We start from the raw sequence: 18,686 nt of genomic DNA, 5'->3' as shown, positions 1-18,686 counted from the left end.
CCCCGGACTCTGTGGGGCTGGGCGGTGCTGCTGCTGCGGGCCCCGGTCCGGATGGGCCTGGGACACATCCGGACACAAACGGGACACAACCCCCCCCCCCCAAAAAAAACCAAAAAAAACCCACTTACGTTCAGCATAAAAACAGAAATGAAAAAAGTATATATGGGTATATAACATTTGAAAGATGCTGTGTTTTTTCCTACTGCAATGTCAAAATAAAATTATTTTCTAGTAAGGCAAGATACTAAAACCACCATGAAATAGCTGTTTATTATTTAACATTGGATTCTTTAAGTAATACAATTATTATGATCATAAAAAATGTTTTGTTTAGTTCAGGAAAACTAATTCGTTGTGGGCCGTCTGAAAGACTCAGCGTAGAACAACAAGTCCCAGAAGGCATTGCGATAGGCGTCGTTATTGTGCATTGCGTCATGGAATGTGTTTTAGAAAGTTCCATCGGATTCTACGGAAGGTCGCCATTTTTGAAGACGGCTGGACGGTCCGTTTTTCCGCTTTCTTTGTTCGTCAGATATTTTTATTAAAGTTTCTGCATCCATTTTTACAAAAGACAAATTGAACAATATGCCTTTTTCTTTTTGAAGAACATAAAACAATATGAAACATACACTCCCACCTCATAATTATATTAGTACCAGTGGGTGTACAAAAAGAAAAAAGAAAGGGTCCAATCTAATAATACGAATAGTGAACCCTGGAGTACAAGATAACAGTTCCTGAGTGTACAAGAGAGATGTGGAGAGTTTCAGAGCCCACACCCCCACACAGACACAGAAAAAAACAAAACACACAAACCAAGAAAAAAAAAAACCACAAACATAATGAGTGGTCAGCTTAGTTGTAGAGATAAGTCAAATCTGTAAGAGAAAAGAAATATGTATAAAGTAGGTAAGTAAATGCCATCATAAGGCGCAGGCACAATAGAGTCCATATACTTAAACATCTTACTTAAACATAAGATAAAATAAAATAGAATAAAGTCTGAGGGCCGTCTGAAAGACTCAGCGTAGAACAACAAGTCCCAGAAGACATTGCGATAGGCGTCGTTATTGTGCATTGCGTCATGGAATGTGTTTTAGAAAGTTCCATCGGATTCTACGGAAGGTCGCCATTTTTGAAGACGGCTGGACGGTCCGTTTTTCCGCTTTCTTTGTTCGTATATTTCCACACAGCCGCAAAAGTATCGGCTTTCTAACTTGTAACTGTGAAATAAAGGTAAGACGAATTCCCCTGTCTCTGAAAATTACTAATTTGGTCCGGTTTTTTCAGTCATTGGGCATCTTTACTGCTGGCGTTTGCTCATGAGCTTCAAGAGTCGACGCCTTGCTAACATGGTAGTTGCGTGTCTGATTATTACCTTCCACCTCCTCGGAAATGTTATAACTGGCTGAACAGAATATGATGCGCTGCTTTCTACAATGTTAGTCATTCTTAAGTACGATCAGATAATCATGTAATGTTTGTTTCAATGAAATTAGCCTGCTAAAGTACCATTCGCGGTGGTTTAAGTACTCGACGTGTACATAACAAGCTAACTGCAGCTAACAGCTACCGTGTGCTTTATCCCTACACTGCTAAGCAGTTTTACACAAGCAATAAGCAAAAGCTTCAGATTGTGTTTGACTGAAAGTTCTTACAGTTTGTGCAAATACAAGCGGAGAAGCGCAGGTGGTAGATGGACAACATGGAGCCCTTAAAGGCCCTTTGCGGTTACCGGGTCAAAACGTCGACCATACGTCCACGTTAGGCCTCATAACTTGTTTGTTGGGGCTTTGCAGTTGTATTAATGCGTCTTTACCTAGCAAACATAACATATTATGAAATATTTGATATCTTAAACTAGGCTAAATTTAGTTTTCTTATTGTCCATTTACCTGTTTTGTCTTTTACCCCGAACAGCTTGCGTAAAATGTGGCTATAATAGTCACAAAGCCTCGTGTCCTATGATCAGATTGCTAATGTGGCTGTTGTTGTGGGTAGGGTGTTACATGAGCAGAACAAAAAAGTTTAATAACTGTAAGCTGAATTCAGAACATATTCAAATAATTTTCGATAAATGAAATTCCTATTAAGGTTCTAAAATGTTAAATCTATGTTAATGATTTCAGCATTATTTTCTTAGTCATTAGTGCTTGCATTTCAGCTACAATTTAAATTTCTTCATTCACGTGTAATGCAGGGTATTGGATCTCTGCCAGTAGGATAAGGGCTCTTTCTAGGAAGCTGTTTATCCTGTAGCTGAGGTCATGTGACCATGACCTCAGTTGTATGTGACCATGACCTCAGTAGGATGCAGTTCACTAGATGATAAATAATCAGATTTAACACTTTCTGAAGTTTCAGTAGACTTTAGTTCTACCCAATTGACATGTTTTGTTTTCCTTTTTTAAAATTATCTACCCATCATGTCTTCCAGATGCGCCACTCAAAGCGAATGCGCTCCCCTGGCATCTGGCTCGATGAGTACAGCTGGGAAGAGAGGATGGAGTGTCGTAAGCGAAAGAGGCAAGATTCACACAGCAGCGAAAGAGAAAACAAATCTCGAAGAACTCACCGACACCACAAGACCTACGAGGGGTAAATATCTGTCAGCATTTATAGGATACCTATTCAAATTCTGAGCTTGTGTTTAGGGTCTTGGATATAACTGTCTTGGAGGTCCAATAGTGTTGTTTTTTTCATTTACTAGTATCCCACATATTTCAAACAATCATTAAACCCAGTGAAACTGATACTGTTATTCTGCATAACTGCATTTAAATTGGTTTACCTGTCAATTGTGTCAAATATTAGCAACAAAAGGTGTAGCTAATGTTTGGTATGATAGGTTTAGTTGGGTCAGACACCCAATATGAGTAAAACCCGTAATACATTACTTCACTTGTGAACAAAGTTCGTGTTGGAAAGACTTGTAAAGACAAAATAATCCCCTGCAGAAGGTCATCAGACTGGATGTTATTGTTTTGAGAGACCTCTAGTGGCAGAAGTTATGTTTTGTGGAAAGGCTGTTTGTATAATCTGGCATTGCATGATTGCAACAGTTGATAGCAAATTTTTGATATCTTTAAAACATTCAGTGGTCTTTAAAAAACAAATTGAACATAGAACCAAATATACAGCTCCTGAACCTTGAAGCTCGATCAGCAGGAATGCCAAAAATACCAGTACATACCTTGGCACAAAAAATGCTAGTTGTTACAGTGTTACACTGGGGAAAAACTGTTAACTGTGCAAATAAACTGTAATTTAAAAAATAAAAATGAATGTACCTTCAACCAGTACTTAATGAGTCAATTTGTGCCGCTTAGAGAAGCACAAAAACACGATATGGGGCAAGTAACCAATAATGGCCTGCTCAATGTGGCTGATGCAGTATATTTACAAACCATTAAAGGTTTTTCCTGCATTTCCAAATAAAAGGGTGTCCATCAGAGGTTTTCTCCTTCCACCAATATGATATATAAATTCACTCTTTTATCAAATGGCTCTAAATACCAGGACTACTTGGCAGTATGTGGACAAATCGTGCTTATGTGTAGAAACCCCTAAAGGCCCATAAATTGGTATTAATCTATATTGGTTTATTTTTTCATAACGGACAAATATATTTTTGTAATGCTGTAAGTCTTCACTGTCTCTGTAATTGCTGGTAGAGAGGAGTAGGTGCTGAGCTGCATGCATACTGAATGTATTGTACACAGGATTTTTTTCATTTTATTTTTTTTACAGCTTACGTTAATCAAACTTGAGCCAATTTGAATGAAAGCCTGCAATGGTGTCTGCTTCAATCTAGAGCTGGAAGTAATGGTTTGGCATATTGCATTAGAAGCCCTGTAAGCTCTTGTTTTGATGAGCATGGGAGTTGGTGTTGACTGTGGGTGGAGTACTTGAAGGTGACTTGTTACAGACAGGTTTATTTACTTTGCCCTGCTTGTTCAGCTTGTTGGAACACACTGGGTCCTTTGTCTTGTACAGGCATACTCCATAATACAAATGGATAATGAGCACTTATGTAAACCTTAAACTCAATGTTCATTTACTTAATGTGTTCACCAAGGTTGTGTCCACCAAGGTCATGTTTACTGCGTTTCAACCTTCATGGACAGTGTGTGATACTCTAAATGTGCATGTTAAACTGTCAGTATTCTTTTCTTTTTCTTTTTTTTCCTTTCAATAACACAAAACTCAAAGTAAAGTGGGTTGGAGACTTGTTTTGCTGTTCCCAGCTTTTTGTGAGTATGCTTGAGGATTCATAAGGTTACATTAGATGTTTTCCAGATCTACTCTAATTTTAATTCTGTAGAGAGGCAGACTTCATTTGGAAGACACTTGACACCACCAGGGTGCTAAGGCTCTAAAGGTTTCTTGGTCTTTTTTAGATACTTAGGTGCTAAAATCACATGCTAGGTGGGAGTTTGCGCCAAGTTACTGGAAACTTTCAGCCTTATTGAGGAAATGGCGAGTAAGGTAGTGTATATGCAAGTAAACAATTATGCAAGGAATAAATGGAATTTTCCTAACACTCAATTTTCTATTGGCTCAAATGGTACCATGGAGGTGTTGACTACCAGCTTCCAAGATGCACAGGTGTGGAATCGCAGATTATATTTCGCACCATCAACTATCAATGTTTTGCACTTGAACTCTGCCAATGTGGCTCTCTGTCAAGGTGAATGCTTTATTAAGAGGACATGCCTTGGGCTGCCAATGAAAAGCTGTATAAATGTTAAAAAAAATGCCCAGAAGTGTGGTGTTACATGTTGCTTTGCCAACTTGCAAATGGGGTATTTCAGTTGAATCTATAAATAAATTTGTTTTCTTTAGTTGAACCCCTTATTGAACAGGATGTGGGGTGTTTGGTGGCTGTAAACCAGTAGGTTGCTAATTCCAAATGTTACATAAAAGGCTCCTGGATAGAGTGTCAGGCGATAAGCGTATCATTAGCACTCTCACATCCAGTCTTCAGTTTAGAGCTTGATCACAAACAAGGAGCTGGACTGTTCTTACCTGAGCCCTTATGCGTGCTTTTCATCTGTTTGTGTTCTCGTTTGTTTGACTGCAGGCACTACCTAGAGACCCGTAATCTGAACCAGAGACTGGACTCTCGAGAAAGGGACCATAGCTGGGACATGGCCTGTGACGAGGACAGCCATCAAAGCAACTGCAAGGAGAGAGACCGCGATTGGCACCACTACAGCAAGTCCTCTGCACGTAGCAATCGCAGCAGGCGAAGCAGCCGTAGCCGTAGGCACCGCGATAGAAGGCGCCGGCGGAGCCACTCTCGCCACATGTCCTCTTCGGTACGGGAACCTCCTTCTCCTCTCTACCCCCGCCCCTTCCTATCTATACCACCAAGATGAAAGGATCATTACCACTGGTGTTTAGCCAATGCTTAACACCCATTTCTTTGTCTTTCTGTATCTGTGCGTGTGTCCTACTCCTTACTATTAAGCATGATTTCCAGTAATGAAACGTTTGGGGGGGGGGGGACTCAGGAAGTAATGGATTGTGAGTGTAGTTTTGCAAGAGAAAAGTGGACTCATTATTTGTTGCTGTGATCATAGTGGGCAGTCATTTGACGTGATGGTAAATGGTAAAGCTGTATCCGAAGAGTTAAAAAGAGCTACATGTAGAAAGACTGTAATCAAGTTTAGTTTTTTTTTCTGTACTACTTTGAGAAAGTCTCTCATCTGTAAATCTTGTTGCCATGTTTTTCTTCTGTAACACACACTATGTGGTGGCTGCCGCCCAATTTCTCTGACGGGGCTGAATTTGAATTTGGCTGCTCCGTCCTTCCGTCCATTCGCCTGATGGTGTTACTGAACGGGCTGAATCTATCCACCCCTACAACTCCCCCCCTTGGTCCGGTTGAATGAATGGCGATGTCGCATTGTGGTGGCCTGGTGCTGGCTGGCTGATGGGTTATTGGTGTGATGGCGGATTGCGGCGGTTCCGGTGCAGAGGAGGAGCCATCACCGCAGGAAAAGATCCAGGAGTTTTGAGGATGATGACGAGGGTCACCTCATCTATCACAGTGGAGACATGCTAAGAGCGAGATGTATAGAATTATATACCTTTTCTTTCTACTGTTGTTCACACTTTGTCTCTTTCACTCTCTTGTTGTCTGGTTTTTATTTCCAAACATTAATTTAGAGGCTGAAATATTTCGTCCAGTAGACTTACATTTTTGGTTTAGACATTGATTGTCAGTGTTACATTTACTGCTGAGTTTATTGCCAGTCTTAAGAAGACTTTTACTGTAGTGTAGCTAAACAGAGCAATATAACATCAGGCAGTGAACCACCAAAAGGTCAGTTTTCTACTGTCATTGCTAAGTGTCTAACTTCTACTCTTTATTTTCTGTAGATGAGATTGTGTGTACTCTAGGAGAGGGAGCCTTTGGGAGAGTCGCTGAGTGCATTGATCATTCAAAGTAAGTACTATCAGGAAAGAAAAGGAAAAATGTTCCTGTTAATGTAATGTGGTCATTTACTGCTGTATGCTTTTAGGTTTAAATATAAAGTCTTGTATTTCCTTTTGTTTCAGTGATGGGGCTCGAGTGGCTCTGAAGATCATTAAAAATATAGACCGCTACCGAGAGGCAGCTCTGTCTGAGGTAGAGGTCCTTAAACAGCTGAATTCCCTCGACACTGATAGGCGATAGTAAGTTATTATCACACAGCGATGACAACATACTAAGATTTATATAGCTCTACATGCTGTGTATATTAACATCTTCTCTTCCTTCCTTTCCCATTAAGTGCTTGTGTTCATATGCTGGACTGGTTTGACTTTAACGGTCACATTTGTATTGCTTTTGAGCTGCTTGGGCTCAGTACATACGATTTCCTCAAGGAAAACAACTTCCAACCTTTCCCCATTGACCACATCAGACACATGGCCTACCAGATTATTCGAGCTGTGCAATGTAAGTAATGAATACTTGCTCTGTTTGGGTGCAGAAAGCTCAGCAAGTTAACATAAAAGATCGGGGTTAAAATTGTTTTGTTTTTTAAAATGTGATCTTGTCTTTCAGTTCTGCATAAGAACAAGCTGACGCACACAGACTTGAAGCCTGAGAATATTCTCTTCATAGAGTCAGAATATGATATGGAGTACAATCGTGAAATGGTAAGGTTTTGTTGATATCAAGTACTGGTAAAAGGTGAAATATTGTATGTGGGAGCAGCTGTGGGAGCTTTACGGTTGTATTTTGTTCTCAGAAAAGAGATGAACGAACGTTGAGGAATCCAGATGTGAAAATTGTTGACTTTGGTAACGCCACATATGACCACGAGCATCATACCTCTGTGGTGTCAACACGTCACTACCGTGCTCCTGAAGTTATTTTAGGTAAGTAGCTGTTTTTAAAGCACCGTGCTGAAGCTTGAGACAACCCCTGGGGTGGTGACTAAACGATTTTACATGGTGTCCTTCAGATCTAGGGTGGGATCATTCCTGCGATGTCTGGAGTGTAGGCTGCATACTCATTGAGTATTATCTAGGAAGTACTCTTTTCCAGGTAGGTAACAGTACATGGCAGATACACAATCCTGCTATTTGGCATGCCATTGAACTAATTCGGGTCATATTGTTTCCTCATTCAGACACATGACAGCAAAGAGCATCTTGCTATGATGGAGCGAGTCCTGGGCCCCATTCCTACAAACCTCCTGGAGAAAACAAAGTAAGGGTTGATTGAAAAAGCTGTTTGTTAAAATTACTTACTTAGAACTAGAAATTATATAAATTTTGATTATGCATGTTTATATACAGAATTGACAATGTGGAATGAATTGACTTTAAAAACAAATGTTCTGCAGAAAACGGCGATATGTTCACAGGAACAAGCTGGATTGGGATGTACATAGCTCTGCTGGGAGATATGTCAAGAAACACTGCAAACCCCTCAAGGTAAGAATAACTGATGGAGAAGACCGTAAGTCAGAGGTGGAGACGTGTTTTTATCGAAAAATGTTAAAATCAACTTTCTCAGTTCTGTCAAATTATCCCGATTGTGCTCTTTAACTTGGAAAATATTGGTTGTTGTAAAGCAATAAACAATGGCTTTAGTAACAAACCCATAGAAACTGATTAACAGTTGTCGTTGTTTTTGTTTTTTTATGTCATCAGCATTACATGATGTCAAAGCGCGAAGACCACCAGCAGCTTTTTGAACTGATAGAGAAGATGATGGAGTATGACCCAGCTAAGCGTCTCAGTCTTGAGCAAGCCCTCCGACACCCCTTCTTCACATGCTACCACAAGAGCAGGGGCAGAAGCAGGCGCAGTAGCAGTAATAATAGCAACAGCAGCAAAAAAGACAGCTCCTGAACCTGTAGACATCTGGCATGTGACCTCAGTTAGTCTGGCTGTCTCAGGCCAGTCTCCACTTCCTGCCTCTCTGGGAGAGGTGTAGATAAACTGACTGTATCAGTCCACTGCCCCGCTACACTGTGTCCTGCCCTGAAAACTGTTTCGTCTCATTTGTTAACCAATTATATTCATATAGATGACATTTGTGATGTAATGAACCCACCATAGTTGATATCTATTTATTTGCTCATGTAATTTAAATTGTATTTTCTGAACATGTATGGGAAGAACTTTTCTTTTTTTTGAAGTCCAGATTTGTCAGTGTTCTCTCTTTGCAATGGGATATAGGTCATTGGTGAATGAACAGATTGAGAATCTCTTAATCATTAAGTGTCTTGAGTAATTTATTTAGGGTTGATGTTTAAAAAAATAAAAATAAAACACAACTATTGGGGCAGAAAATCCTTGTACATAGTACTAAGCTTGTTTTTTGTTTTGTAGTTTTGTTTCGTTTTTTTCCCACTGAATGGTTATGTAAATTTTTGTGAAATACATTTTCAATAAACGGATCACAAACTATTGAGTTTGAATTTGTACATGGGTTGCAGTAGTTGCCTATGTCCTCATGATGGCGCCAAACAGCTAAAATACTGAAAATTTTAAACAGTCTGAGGCCATTATTACTAGAGCTCGTTGTAGCAGCTTGAGCTGAACTAGAGCCTCGTGTCCATCTTAGCGCGATGTCCTACTAATAAAAGGGGGGAATATTAAGTGAAGATTGTGCGAGGATTTCAGCCTGTCTGTGTGACCTAACCCTGATCACTGTCAGACTTACAGGATAAACTTACATCTCAAACTAGTTAAAAGGCCTTTTTAAAGCAATGATTTTGTCCTCTAAGATTAAAGGACAGTAACTGGTTCAGCACTAAAGACTGTGCAGGTTCTTTTTCTCCTTTGTAAATGATCCTGTTTTGTATTAGAGATGGACAAAAACAAGCCTTCAGCGCCCACATATCTCCTGAACATCCTCTGCTGCTGCTCTCATTTAAATAAAATGGACTGCATTGGCTTGGAAGAGTTTACTACTATAATATATTCATTTTTATTTAAATCACAGGAACCAACCCGGATTTTCCTGACTGATCTCAATTATTTCGGCCAAATCTGTTTCATTTACAGCTGTCAATCTAAAGCCTCCCACGTGGTCTTCAGGGCGGGCGCATCTCGACTAGTTGAATGTGCAACTTTTAGGTGGGCAGTTGCACTTGCACGTGCATGTAGGATACTCAACAGAAAACGTCCTGGAAGTCTGGAGGCGCGTCTTCTGTGGCATCCAGATTACTCCCATCTGGTGCAAACCCGGTGCGCGCCGCTGCTGCCTCTTATTCCAGGACTAATTTCAGTCAGCGCTTTGAACCCCGAGCGCACTGCGCTGTGGCGGAGTGTAAGTGAGTGCGTTAAGTTCGAACTAGGAGCCTGAATACGGTTTATATTTTAACAACGCCAAATACAACAAAGTATTTTGGCCATTTCTGTTCAGCAAGAGGACTTAGAAGTAGGATCGCACCATGGATACGGTCGGCGACTCTATCGGAGAAAGTAAGCCGGTGTGCCAGTGTACCCCCAAGTCCCGGAGCCAGCGATGGGTGCCAGGTTTCCCCATCGCTCTGTGCTTGCTGATGTCGATGAGCTCCATCACCGTGTGTCTTCTGATGAGCTTGAAGACCTATCAGCTGGAGAACCGACTGCAGATGGAGTTGGACAAGGCGTCTATCTTCCAACACCCGAAAAGGGCGTTCGTAAACGAGGATGGGACCCTACTGTCAGAGTTGAGCACCCCAATAGGAAAGCTCGTGGAAGAGGTACATGTCTGTTGTGGATACGCAGTGATTGTCGTTGATAAATACATGTGCTATGCGTGTGGATGTCTGCTCCCCGTGCCCAAACTTTGCGCAATAACGCAGAACATGTGTAGTGTGCGCAGGCAGACTTGACAATCGTTGGCAGTTGTACCCTAATTGCCTCCCCACCACCACCCCAAAATCAGTTAATGCACAGTGTTAGGAATTGAAAGGCAACATGCAGCTGGCCAATTAGTTTGCGGTTGCGGCGCTTTATGGGGTGACATAACCGTTGATGATAGACACCAAACTAAAATGTTATCACATGGAAAAGAAATTAAGCAAACTCTTCTCATTTGGAGCTGCATATAATAGCAGAAAGATCATGATCTCATAACTGTTACTTAGATATCTTGAGAACATTATTTTGTTCTCTTAATCCCAATTTATTCCCATTTAAATTAAACTGAAATCTCATTCTCAAGGAACTGTTAGAGTTAGTGTAACGGTACTATTTTGCAACTGAGTGCATTCATGCATATTTATAACGTACTGGAATTTGCTCTTTCTTTGCAGAAAGTGGTGGCTCTGACGCCAAAAGTGCGGCCAGCGAGGGATGTTGGCCAAGAGTGCTCCTGTCCTCCAGGTACCTGTGTGTCTGTACCTTAAATGCCACCTACCAAAACACATAAGCAAAACACTAAAACCCTCCACTCTCAGGTAAACGTTAACGACTGAGCTCGCAAAAGCTTTTGGCAGCCCCCCTCGGACTCTATGTCTGTGTGTATGTGTGTGCGCATGTGGAGGGTTACAGCCCCCTAAAGCCTGGGGTAGGGCCCGCAGAGCTCAACACTCAGCAGATCAGTGGGACTGGGATGTCCATCCCTGAGCCTTTCGGCCTTATGCCGCTTTAATAGATGGAGCAGTCCTGTGCCAAGATTGGCCACGTTTGGCGTGTGGTGTTCATTACAGGGCCAGTGATAGTTCCTGGTGTGGAGAACAGGGTGTGATCCACATCATGATACACACACACACACACTCCCCCAGTATCCCTCTGAATTAAAGAAAGATATAAGGCATTTCTTTGATTTCTAATTACACTGCAGTTTGGTGCAACTTGCGTGCCAAGAGTGATGCATAAACATCAGCTGGAGTACGCTGCTGCTCAGTGCTGGTTTACACGGAGCATTTGGGCTGAGCTTTTAAAGGGGAAACTGTTCTTTATTGACAGAAATCTTTTGGCTAGCAGCAACAGGATGTGTGAGTGTGTTGAAGTTGGCATTCATGACATTCCAGTTTTGTTTTTTATGTTTTTCTTTTTTTTTAAACTCAAGTGGAATCTGGCCACAGTTCCTGCTTGGACACACTTTCTTTTCTTGCTTTCTTGTGTAAAGAGGTAAAGCCAGAAGTAGAGTTTTCAAGGTGCTTATTGCAGATTTGGGAAACTGCCTTGCATGGTTCTTCTTTTTGTTGTTGTTGTTCTTTTCTTTCTCAGTGTTTCTGGGTGTGAATAGCTGTGCAACAATAAGAACAGGTGAAAGCATTCACAAGTGGAATTTCTGGCCCACTTTCAACACTTTGTGCTTTCCATCCAGAAGCGTGCTCTGCTGAGAAAAGCTTGTTGGTGCTGTCTGCTGGGTTAGGGGAGATACTGATACTGCTAATTTAGGTTTTAGGTTTATTATTTATAAATTTATTGAATGCAGTTCCACTCCAAGCACTTTTAAATAAGAGATATGCAGCACACACAGAAATGCAGAGGAGGTGTTTTTACTCCATTAGATCTTATTATTGTGTCACACGTTGCCCCTCATTTTCCTATAAATCTCGTAAACCGCTGCGTAATCGAGTGGTTTTGGCACTGATACGATCCATAACAGCTCTTCAGGAGTCTATTTAAAGTCCTCTCTAGATGTGGTGGTTTGTTTTTGTCGAAACAAAAGGCTATTTTGTTTATTGCAGCTTTGATGCAATAGAATGCTTGTGGACATCTATTTTTTTCCATGTCTCAGCGATTTGATTGCTCAACACAGACTTGTTAACATTTCTCTATAAAAATGTGTTTATTTCTAAGGAGGGATTTCTGGAAAATAAATGCTTTATATTCTTCTTCTTTTTGCACGTTTTTATGAAAAGTATCGCGTATTTGTTTGCGTCCTTGGATGAGGGTTTGGGCTTCATGTCGTGGTCACACGTGGTCCTATGCTGCGTGTGTCGTGCAAGTCTGAGTTCGTCTCAGAGCCTTTGAGGGGCCGACAGGAAGGGCGGGGGGGCTCCTCTCTCTCTCAACGCGACACTGTAAGATAAGACCATCTTCTCCCCTTTGGTACCAACTCTCACCGCTTGAAATTTGATTCTCTTACCAACAGGATCACAGGCCAAGGTATTTCTGCTTGTATGCGTGTGAGACACAAACTACCACACTGCATGAGTGGCATTTCTGCCATTAAGTCCGTGCCCATGCCCTCCACATCAGGGTGCTCACCTTTCACTAAGCATGAGGCCAGGAGCCCAACAGGGGGCAGCAGCTCTGCAGCAGCGTTAGAAAGAATGATGCAGAACTCTTGGTTGAAACTTTTTAGTTGAAAGATGTTCCTCTAATGGAAAAAAAAAAGTAGTAAAGTATTGTGAAGGCCAGCAGACCCACTAACTGTAAATGGTAATGTCCCTCAGGCTTTCACTTCGGGGACATTTACCTCCAGCGTCCTCCTAAAGGCAGCAGCACTGGGCCTCCTCTGTGTGCTCACAGATACAGCACGGCCAGCCGTTGTTAAGTCAAACTGTCACTAAATGCAGCTCTGCTTACGAGCTTCAGGTGTTTGCAATTAACACCCGCCTACACCCTCAACGCACACTCAAGCAGCACATGCACACAGACGTACATAAACATTCGCGTACACAGGCGTTCATTACTTACACATGAGCACAACACCTCTAAGGTGCCCCGACTAATTCGAATCATGTGGGGACAGCATGTGTCCCGCGAGGAAGGAGTGTATTGTCATCTAAGCAAATTGCGCTTAAAAGCTGTTTAACAGGTCTGATACTTAGTAGGGGGCACAAAGTCTGCCAGCACTTTGGCGAGTACCAGCCTGAAAATGACTATAAATAAACCTGAGTCAGCAACCAGCGATGGCTCTGCTGAATGAATGGGTGTTAAAAATATGTTGTTTTATGTGTGCTATGCTTGTTTTCTGCTATACGTGAGGACTGAGCGCCTTCAGTGTGCCTAATGCATCTGTGAGAGTCTGTGGTGTTCTTGTATGTGATGCCACGAGGTCAAACCCCTGGTTGTGCAGTCAGATTAGATTCCATGAGATAAGAAGAGGTCATTAGCACACTAAATGGGAGCACTGGGCCCCCTATATTCGAGTGTTTGTGCATAGCATTCTCACGTTGATGTATTTAACATGTGCCGATACCAACAGAAGTCCTACATGTATATACTCTTGACGCCTTCTGCAGCAGGGTGATGTTTAATCGCTTGAGAAATGCACTACTTCTTATGTGAAACCCTCCAGCAGTCTGTTGGCGTTAAACATCCCGGCATGGGATCGGCCTCTCACTCTCACTTAAGGGCAGCTGAATGCACTCATTGCCCAGCATCGTGCTCTACCACCTGGAGGCGGGGATGGAGAAAAGTCTTTTGGGAGATGGAGACCCAAAGCGGGGCCAGCAATCACCCCTCCCTTCAGGCTGCATTTTGTTTAAAAGCCATAATAAATCAGACAGGAAGCTTGCTGCTACCTATGCAATGTATTGCCACAGAAGAACACATATAAGTTTAATTTATTACCACTTTAAAACAATAACAGCAGGAAATTTTGTTTTTGTACGCCATGTTTTAGATTTGTTACACTGTAGCTTTGGGCTGGGACGGCATTGAAATGCTGGACCGGAGCACATAACCAGCTCTTTGTGCACGATTGTGAGTCCTTTGACTTCATGTTTGTACTTGCACCCGTGTATTTCTAGTACTTGTGTTTATTTTGATGTCTGCAGGTACACGGTTTATTATGTCTTGAGGTGACTGAATACATTGCTTTAGGTATCATATGGCATCAATATCCTCTCCCCTGTGGCAACAAGTAATAACCTGATGCCACAGGGGAGAGGGGTAAAATTGACAATTTTCAGGATACAAAATCATCTCTGTCCTGCTGGCACACGGAGTAAAGTGTCTGTGCACGCATACTCATACTTGCAGATATCAGTTGGACCGCAGCGTCTTTTTTCCAGCATAAATCTTCTTCTGATCCAGGCAAAGTTGTAGTGCAGAATAAAAATATGTTCTACATCCAGCTGACCTATTTTTTTCTCTTTGCACCCGTTTTACTTCGCACACTGTACTTCTTCATGAGGTGAACATACGAGCTAAATCGATTTACATTAAGCTATTTATTGAATGTAATTATTTGAAAAGAATATTTCAGTAAGACACCACTGTGTGGTGGTCTTTTATTTGAAAGGAAGTAGAATGTTTCCCTCTTCCCTCCTGTGCTGTCCGACAGCCTGCTTTGCATTTAGGACTACATCCCAAAAGACTACAGACATCATTTTCATATGGACAGCAGCTCCACAGCATTTCGTCCTCAAGTTACTTTTTTGCTTCGGCTGACGTGTCGTTAAGAGGAGGAATAAAAATAAGTGATGTATCTTAATTTTTTCTTATTTGGAAGATGATCTTGGAAGGCTTAAGTGTTCTCAGTTTATTTGTAGGAGGAAAGGGGAATGCTGCTTCTTAGATAGCTGGAGATATTTACTTTGGCGATGGCTACGTCTGCATTGCTGAAGTCATGCGCTGAGTGCAGCGATTGAGTTCAAGAGGTGTTTCTAGATCAAAGCCCTTTAACTGGTAGCCACTGTCAAACAAGTAATTTAGTGAAATGGGCTGCACCGTTAAAAGTTACAAGGGGAAATTGCTGAATTTATACATTGTAACGGGTTACAGGGAGGACTTTTGCACATGTGAAAAACTTGTAGGAAACCTTTTTTAAAGGGAAGCTGTGTGAAGTCTGGTGCTGTGTGGCCGACTCCAATCAGCAATGCAAGAAGGAAGTCATGAGGTAAATGTATTATTCCCACAGTTGAATGTGTGTGTTTTACAAAAGTACAGTTTGAGAACTCTCAGTTTACGTCTTCTTTACATAACTTTTGGTCTGTTATGATCTTGTTACAGCGATCTTGGTAAGCCAGGGTGAGTGCCAGTGCTTCATCTGTTATGTGGCTAAACCAGGATGGTGTCAGTGAAGTGAAGAGACAGCTCGTCTCTATATGAGATGTTCATGTGTTCATGTTCACCAAAATATTTGCATTAAAATCAGACTGAGGATGAACTGAAGCACAGCTGGTGGAATCCACTCCAGGTGTGGACATTTTTATCCATGTATCAGCCCTCCTGACCATTGATTAGCACACACACACACACACGGAAACACACACTTGCACTACATAACCACAGAGAAAACGTCCACACCTCTCCCCTCTCTGTCTCTCAGCAGCTCTTTTTATTAAAGTTAGCTTTGTGAAACCACAACGTTTAACAGCGGGGCCAACATTCTTCCTGGCTGGACACAGGCCGGCCAGGCGGCAAGGCCCACGCGGACCCCAGGAGAACGAAGAACTGTCTGAACGCAGCGATCCGGCCTGGGATCGTAGTCCCGATTCGCAATAAAGGTTTCTGGATGCAATTATCTGCTGGCATGTTATCATATTATCTGTCAGAATTGACCGAGGCCATTAAAAGCAGGAAATGATGTGAAGCAGTTAAAGGAGGAAGCACAGATTCTGGCTTATTTAAAGAACTTTGCATCCATGTGTACATATTTAAGCATCGTCACCTCTTGGCTAGTAGGGGGAATATCACCTGTTTTGAATGTTGTCAGCCCAATAAATAGCTGGAGCCGGCTAATGAGCAACAGCTATTTAAGGACATGTTTATATTTATAAGTGTTTTTCTAGACAAGTAAGAGAGCTGAGAGCGGTTTCTCAAGCGCGGCACAGCAGTGGTGCGAGGGCATTAAATAAAAGAATCAGTTTTGAACACAACCCCGACACAAACATAAATTAGATGTTTGTTTTTACCACAGATGGACACTGAATTAAAAATAAAATTCTGCATTTTTGAGGTTTATTGTACATTGTGAACTGAATCAACAAGCTATTTTAAAATTGCTTTACTTAAACATCTTTTAACATCAAGTGCTACTTAAAAGAAAAGCTCAAGCGATTCCGTGGGGAATATAGAGTAAAATATCAATCATTTCAAATGCACATGGCATCAAAGTACAGCTAGACTTTGAAGAACATCTGATGTGCTGCTTTTCACACAGTAATGCTTTGTCTGATGGGCATGATTTGAAAACAGCCATTGTTTGCAGCAGACCAGCGTGCATCAAAAGCATCAAATGTTGTGTTAAACCACAGGGATGTAATTCATTTCTTTAGCCCTGGATTGGTTTAGGAGCATCACCACAGAAGTATCCATGGTGTTTCTTTGGCTGGAAACTCAGCAGATGGCCTTTAGAAGATTACTTTAAATGGAAAACAGCACTTATTATAGCTATTGAGTATTTCTAGTTTATCTATATTAGATATTCTGGTATTTTAAGATGTGTTTGGGACATTTTGTCTCATATTTTCTTTCATAATAATCAGTAATGGGAAAAAAATACATCTTTCTTCAGGGAGTCCATATTTTCAGGACAAGCAAGTATGGCTTTGCAATTAGCAGTTGCAGGAACTTGCAGAGTGGTGCAGAGCAGACACGCAGTGCCAAATGTGGAAACTATTATCGTGTTTTCTTTAATTATCACAAGTGGCAGGTGACAAGGTGAATAGCCTTTTAATGGGGGAGCAAAAAAACTCTTTAACACCACCATGTGGGCTCCTGCTGGCTGACAGCACCGTGATGATGAAAACAGCCCCTTTCTGTGCTACAGTATGAACCTGTTTTATATTAATTTAATTGATTTGTGTTAATTATTTCTCTGTATTCACAAAGATCCGAAACACCTCATGGTGATGTCTTTTGAAGTGTGTTTTCATTGGAATGATAGTGTCACTCTTATCCTCTATTAAAGAATAAAGATCGACAGAAATGAGTATCCCATATCAGCCCTTCTGCATTTTTACAGCTCAGTTAATCTGTCAGGAATGTAACAAGGCTGACCCCAGCTGCGGGACGACACCCGTGCAAACACACCTGGATTTATTGGGCAGTTAGCATCTCTGGACATGAACCCAGACAAGCAGATATGCAGGGATGGTGCAGAGGATACTGTTTATCCTTCCAGACGCAGACTGGTAATAACAGTCAGGGTATATCTCTCTTTGGGAGTCACAGAATGGCTGTTGGAGATGTGAAGAAGAGCACTGGTGATCCAGATGGTCTCGCTGTGGCAAACGTGCTCCTGCTCAGTGTAAAAGCCCCTGGATGGACTCGCCACTCTCCCGGCACCTCTTTAATGAGCTGAGCTCATAAAACTGGGCTTGAAACCTTTGAACGGGCCCTCGGCACCACTGGTGCATGTTATTCTGTCATAGCAGGGAGTGCAGTATAGCTCTCAACAACTTAACACCCCCACTTTGAGCAGCGGTTTATTTACTTGTCTCAGGTCTGCTCTCGCTCTTTCTCTCCGTTTGACCTCTCCAAATATGTCCTTCTGTCTGTTATTTCCCCACATCCCTCCCCATGTCTCTGTTTCCTACGTGCAGCCCCTCCCCCATCATTCTGCTCAATATTTATGATTTCAGGAGTTTATATTTAGCTCACGATCTGGTTGGTCTGAGGCTGCTGTACATCCACAGTGGGTTAGTCAGTGTATACATTAACCCATAGTTCAGCCAGAAGTGAGCCGGGGGAATGGAGCTTGTTATCACACATGCTGTAAACAGACGATGAGGAGATGCAGGGGGACTTTCACGGGAAAAGTGGGGAGTCCCTGAAGGTACAGGCCAAGGTTGTCTTGTATTATAGCTACTGGTGAAGAGGAGCAGTAGCTGTTAAAGGCTATAATCTGCTGACTGAATGATTGCATTTCTAATAAGATGAACAATACGAGCTGGGGTTTTATTTTTTAGGGTTGGTTGAAAAAATAAATAAATAATGGCAAAAGTTAGCCAAGCAAAACTCGCAGTCATTCTGCTCTCATGTTTACAACCATATGTAACACATGCAGGGCTTAAGACTAAGCCTCAGTGGCTGCAGTTAAACGATCAGCATCACTCTATGTGAAATGGCCTGTCCCGCCGATCGAGTCATTTATCTCTCTGAGGTTTCTCTTCACTGATTTGAGGATTTCGCGCGCAGTCGTACGCCAACCCGACGTACTAAAAATGACCCCGTAAATAGATCTGATCGCCAGCCAAGCTTGGGCAGAAGCCTGTGCGTGTTCAAGCTGTATGTCTGTACGTGGGGGTCACCGATTTTGGGTGAATGTTTTTCCAGCAGGCCTCAGGGTGAAGCAATGTGATAATTGGAGCTAAACATGTGTTTATGTGCACACA

At 41.9% G+C, this 18,686-nt stretch overlaps 2 protein-coding genes across 7 annotated transcripts in view; both read left to right on the top strand.

Moving 5' to 3' along the window:
• Nucleotides 1-1,070: 1,070 nt before the first annotated feature.
• On the top strand, nucleotides 1,071-8,868 carry LOC102208926 (dual specificity protein kinase CLK4-like). Its single transcript, XM_005719832.1, has 13 exons — nucleotides 1,071-1,236; nucleotides 2,438-2,598; nucleotides 5,084-5,321; nucleotides 5,983-6,079; nucleotides 6,388-6,454; nucleotides 6,568-6,684; nucleotides 6,783-6,949; nucleotides 7,058-7,152; nucleotides 7,245-7,374; nucleotides 7,461-7,543; nucleotides 7,629-7,708; nucleotides 7,845-7,935; nucleotides 8,155-8,868. The coding sequence occupies exons 1-13, from the start codon at nucleotides 1,090-1,092 to the stop codon at nucleotides 8,353-8,355; spliced, it is 1,674 nt and encodes a 557-aa protein (XP_005719889.1). The 5' UTR covers nucleotides 1,071-1,089; the 3' UTR covers nucleotides 8,356-8,868.
• Nucleotides 8,869-9,561: 693 nt separating this feature from the next.
• Nucleotides 9,562-18,686, top strand: part of col23a1a (collagen type XXIII alpha 1 chain a) — a 125,169-nt gene continuing 116,044 nt past the window's right edge. For all 6 annotated transcript variants that reach the window (XM_005719829.1, XM_005719830.1, XM_005719826.1 and 3 more), the window contains exons 1-2: nucleotides 9,562-10,199; nucleotides 10,755-10,824. In XM_005719829.1, the coding sequence (XP_005719886.1) occupies nucleotides 9,906-10,199; nucleotides 10,755-10,824 (364 nt within the window). In that variant the 5' untranslated portion in view covers nucleotides 9,562-9,905. The remainder of the gene's footprint in view (nucleotides 10,200-10,754; nucleotides 10,825-18,686) is intronic.

This window comes from Pundamilia nyererei, unplaced genomic scaffold (genome assembly GCF_000239375.1).
Source record: "Pundamilia nyererei isolate P.nyererei 1_Seehausen unplaced genomic scaffold, PunNye1.0 scaffold00001, whole genome shotgun sequence".
Classification (NCBI taxonomy): domain Eukaryota; kingdom Metazoa; phylum Chordata; class Actinopteri; order Cichliformes; family Cichlidae; genus Pundamilia; species Pundamilia nyererei.
This window is presented reverse-complemented; position numbering and strand designations above follow the sequence as displayed.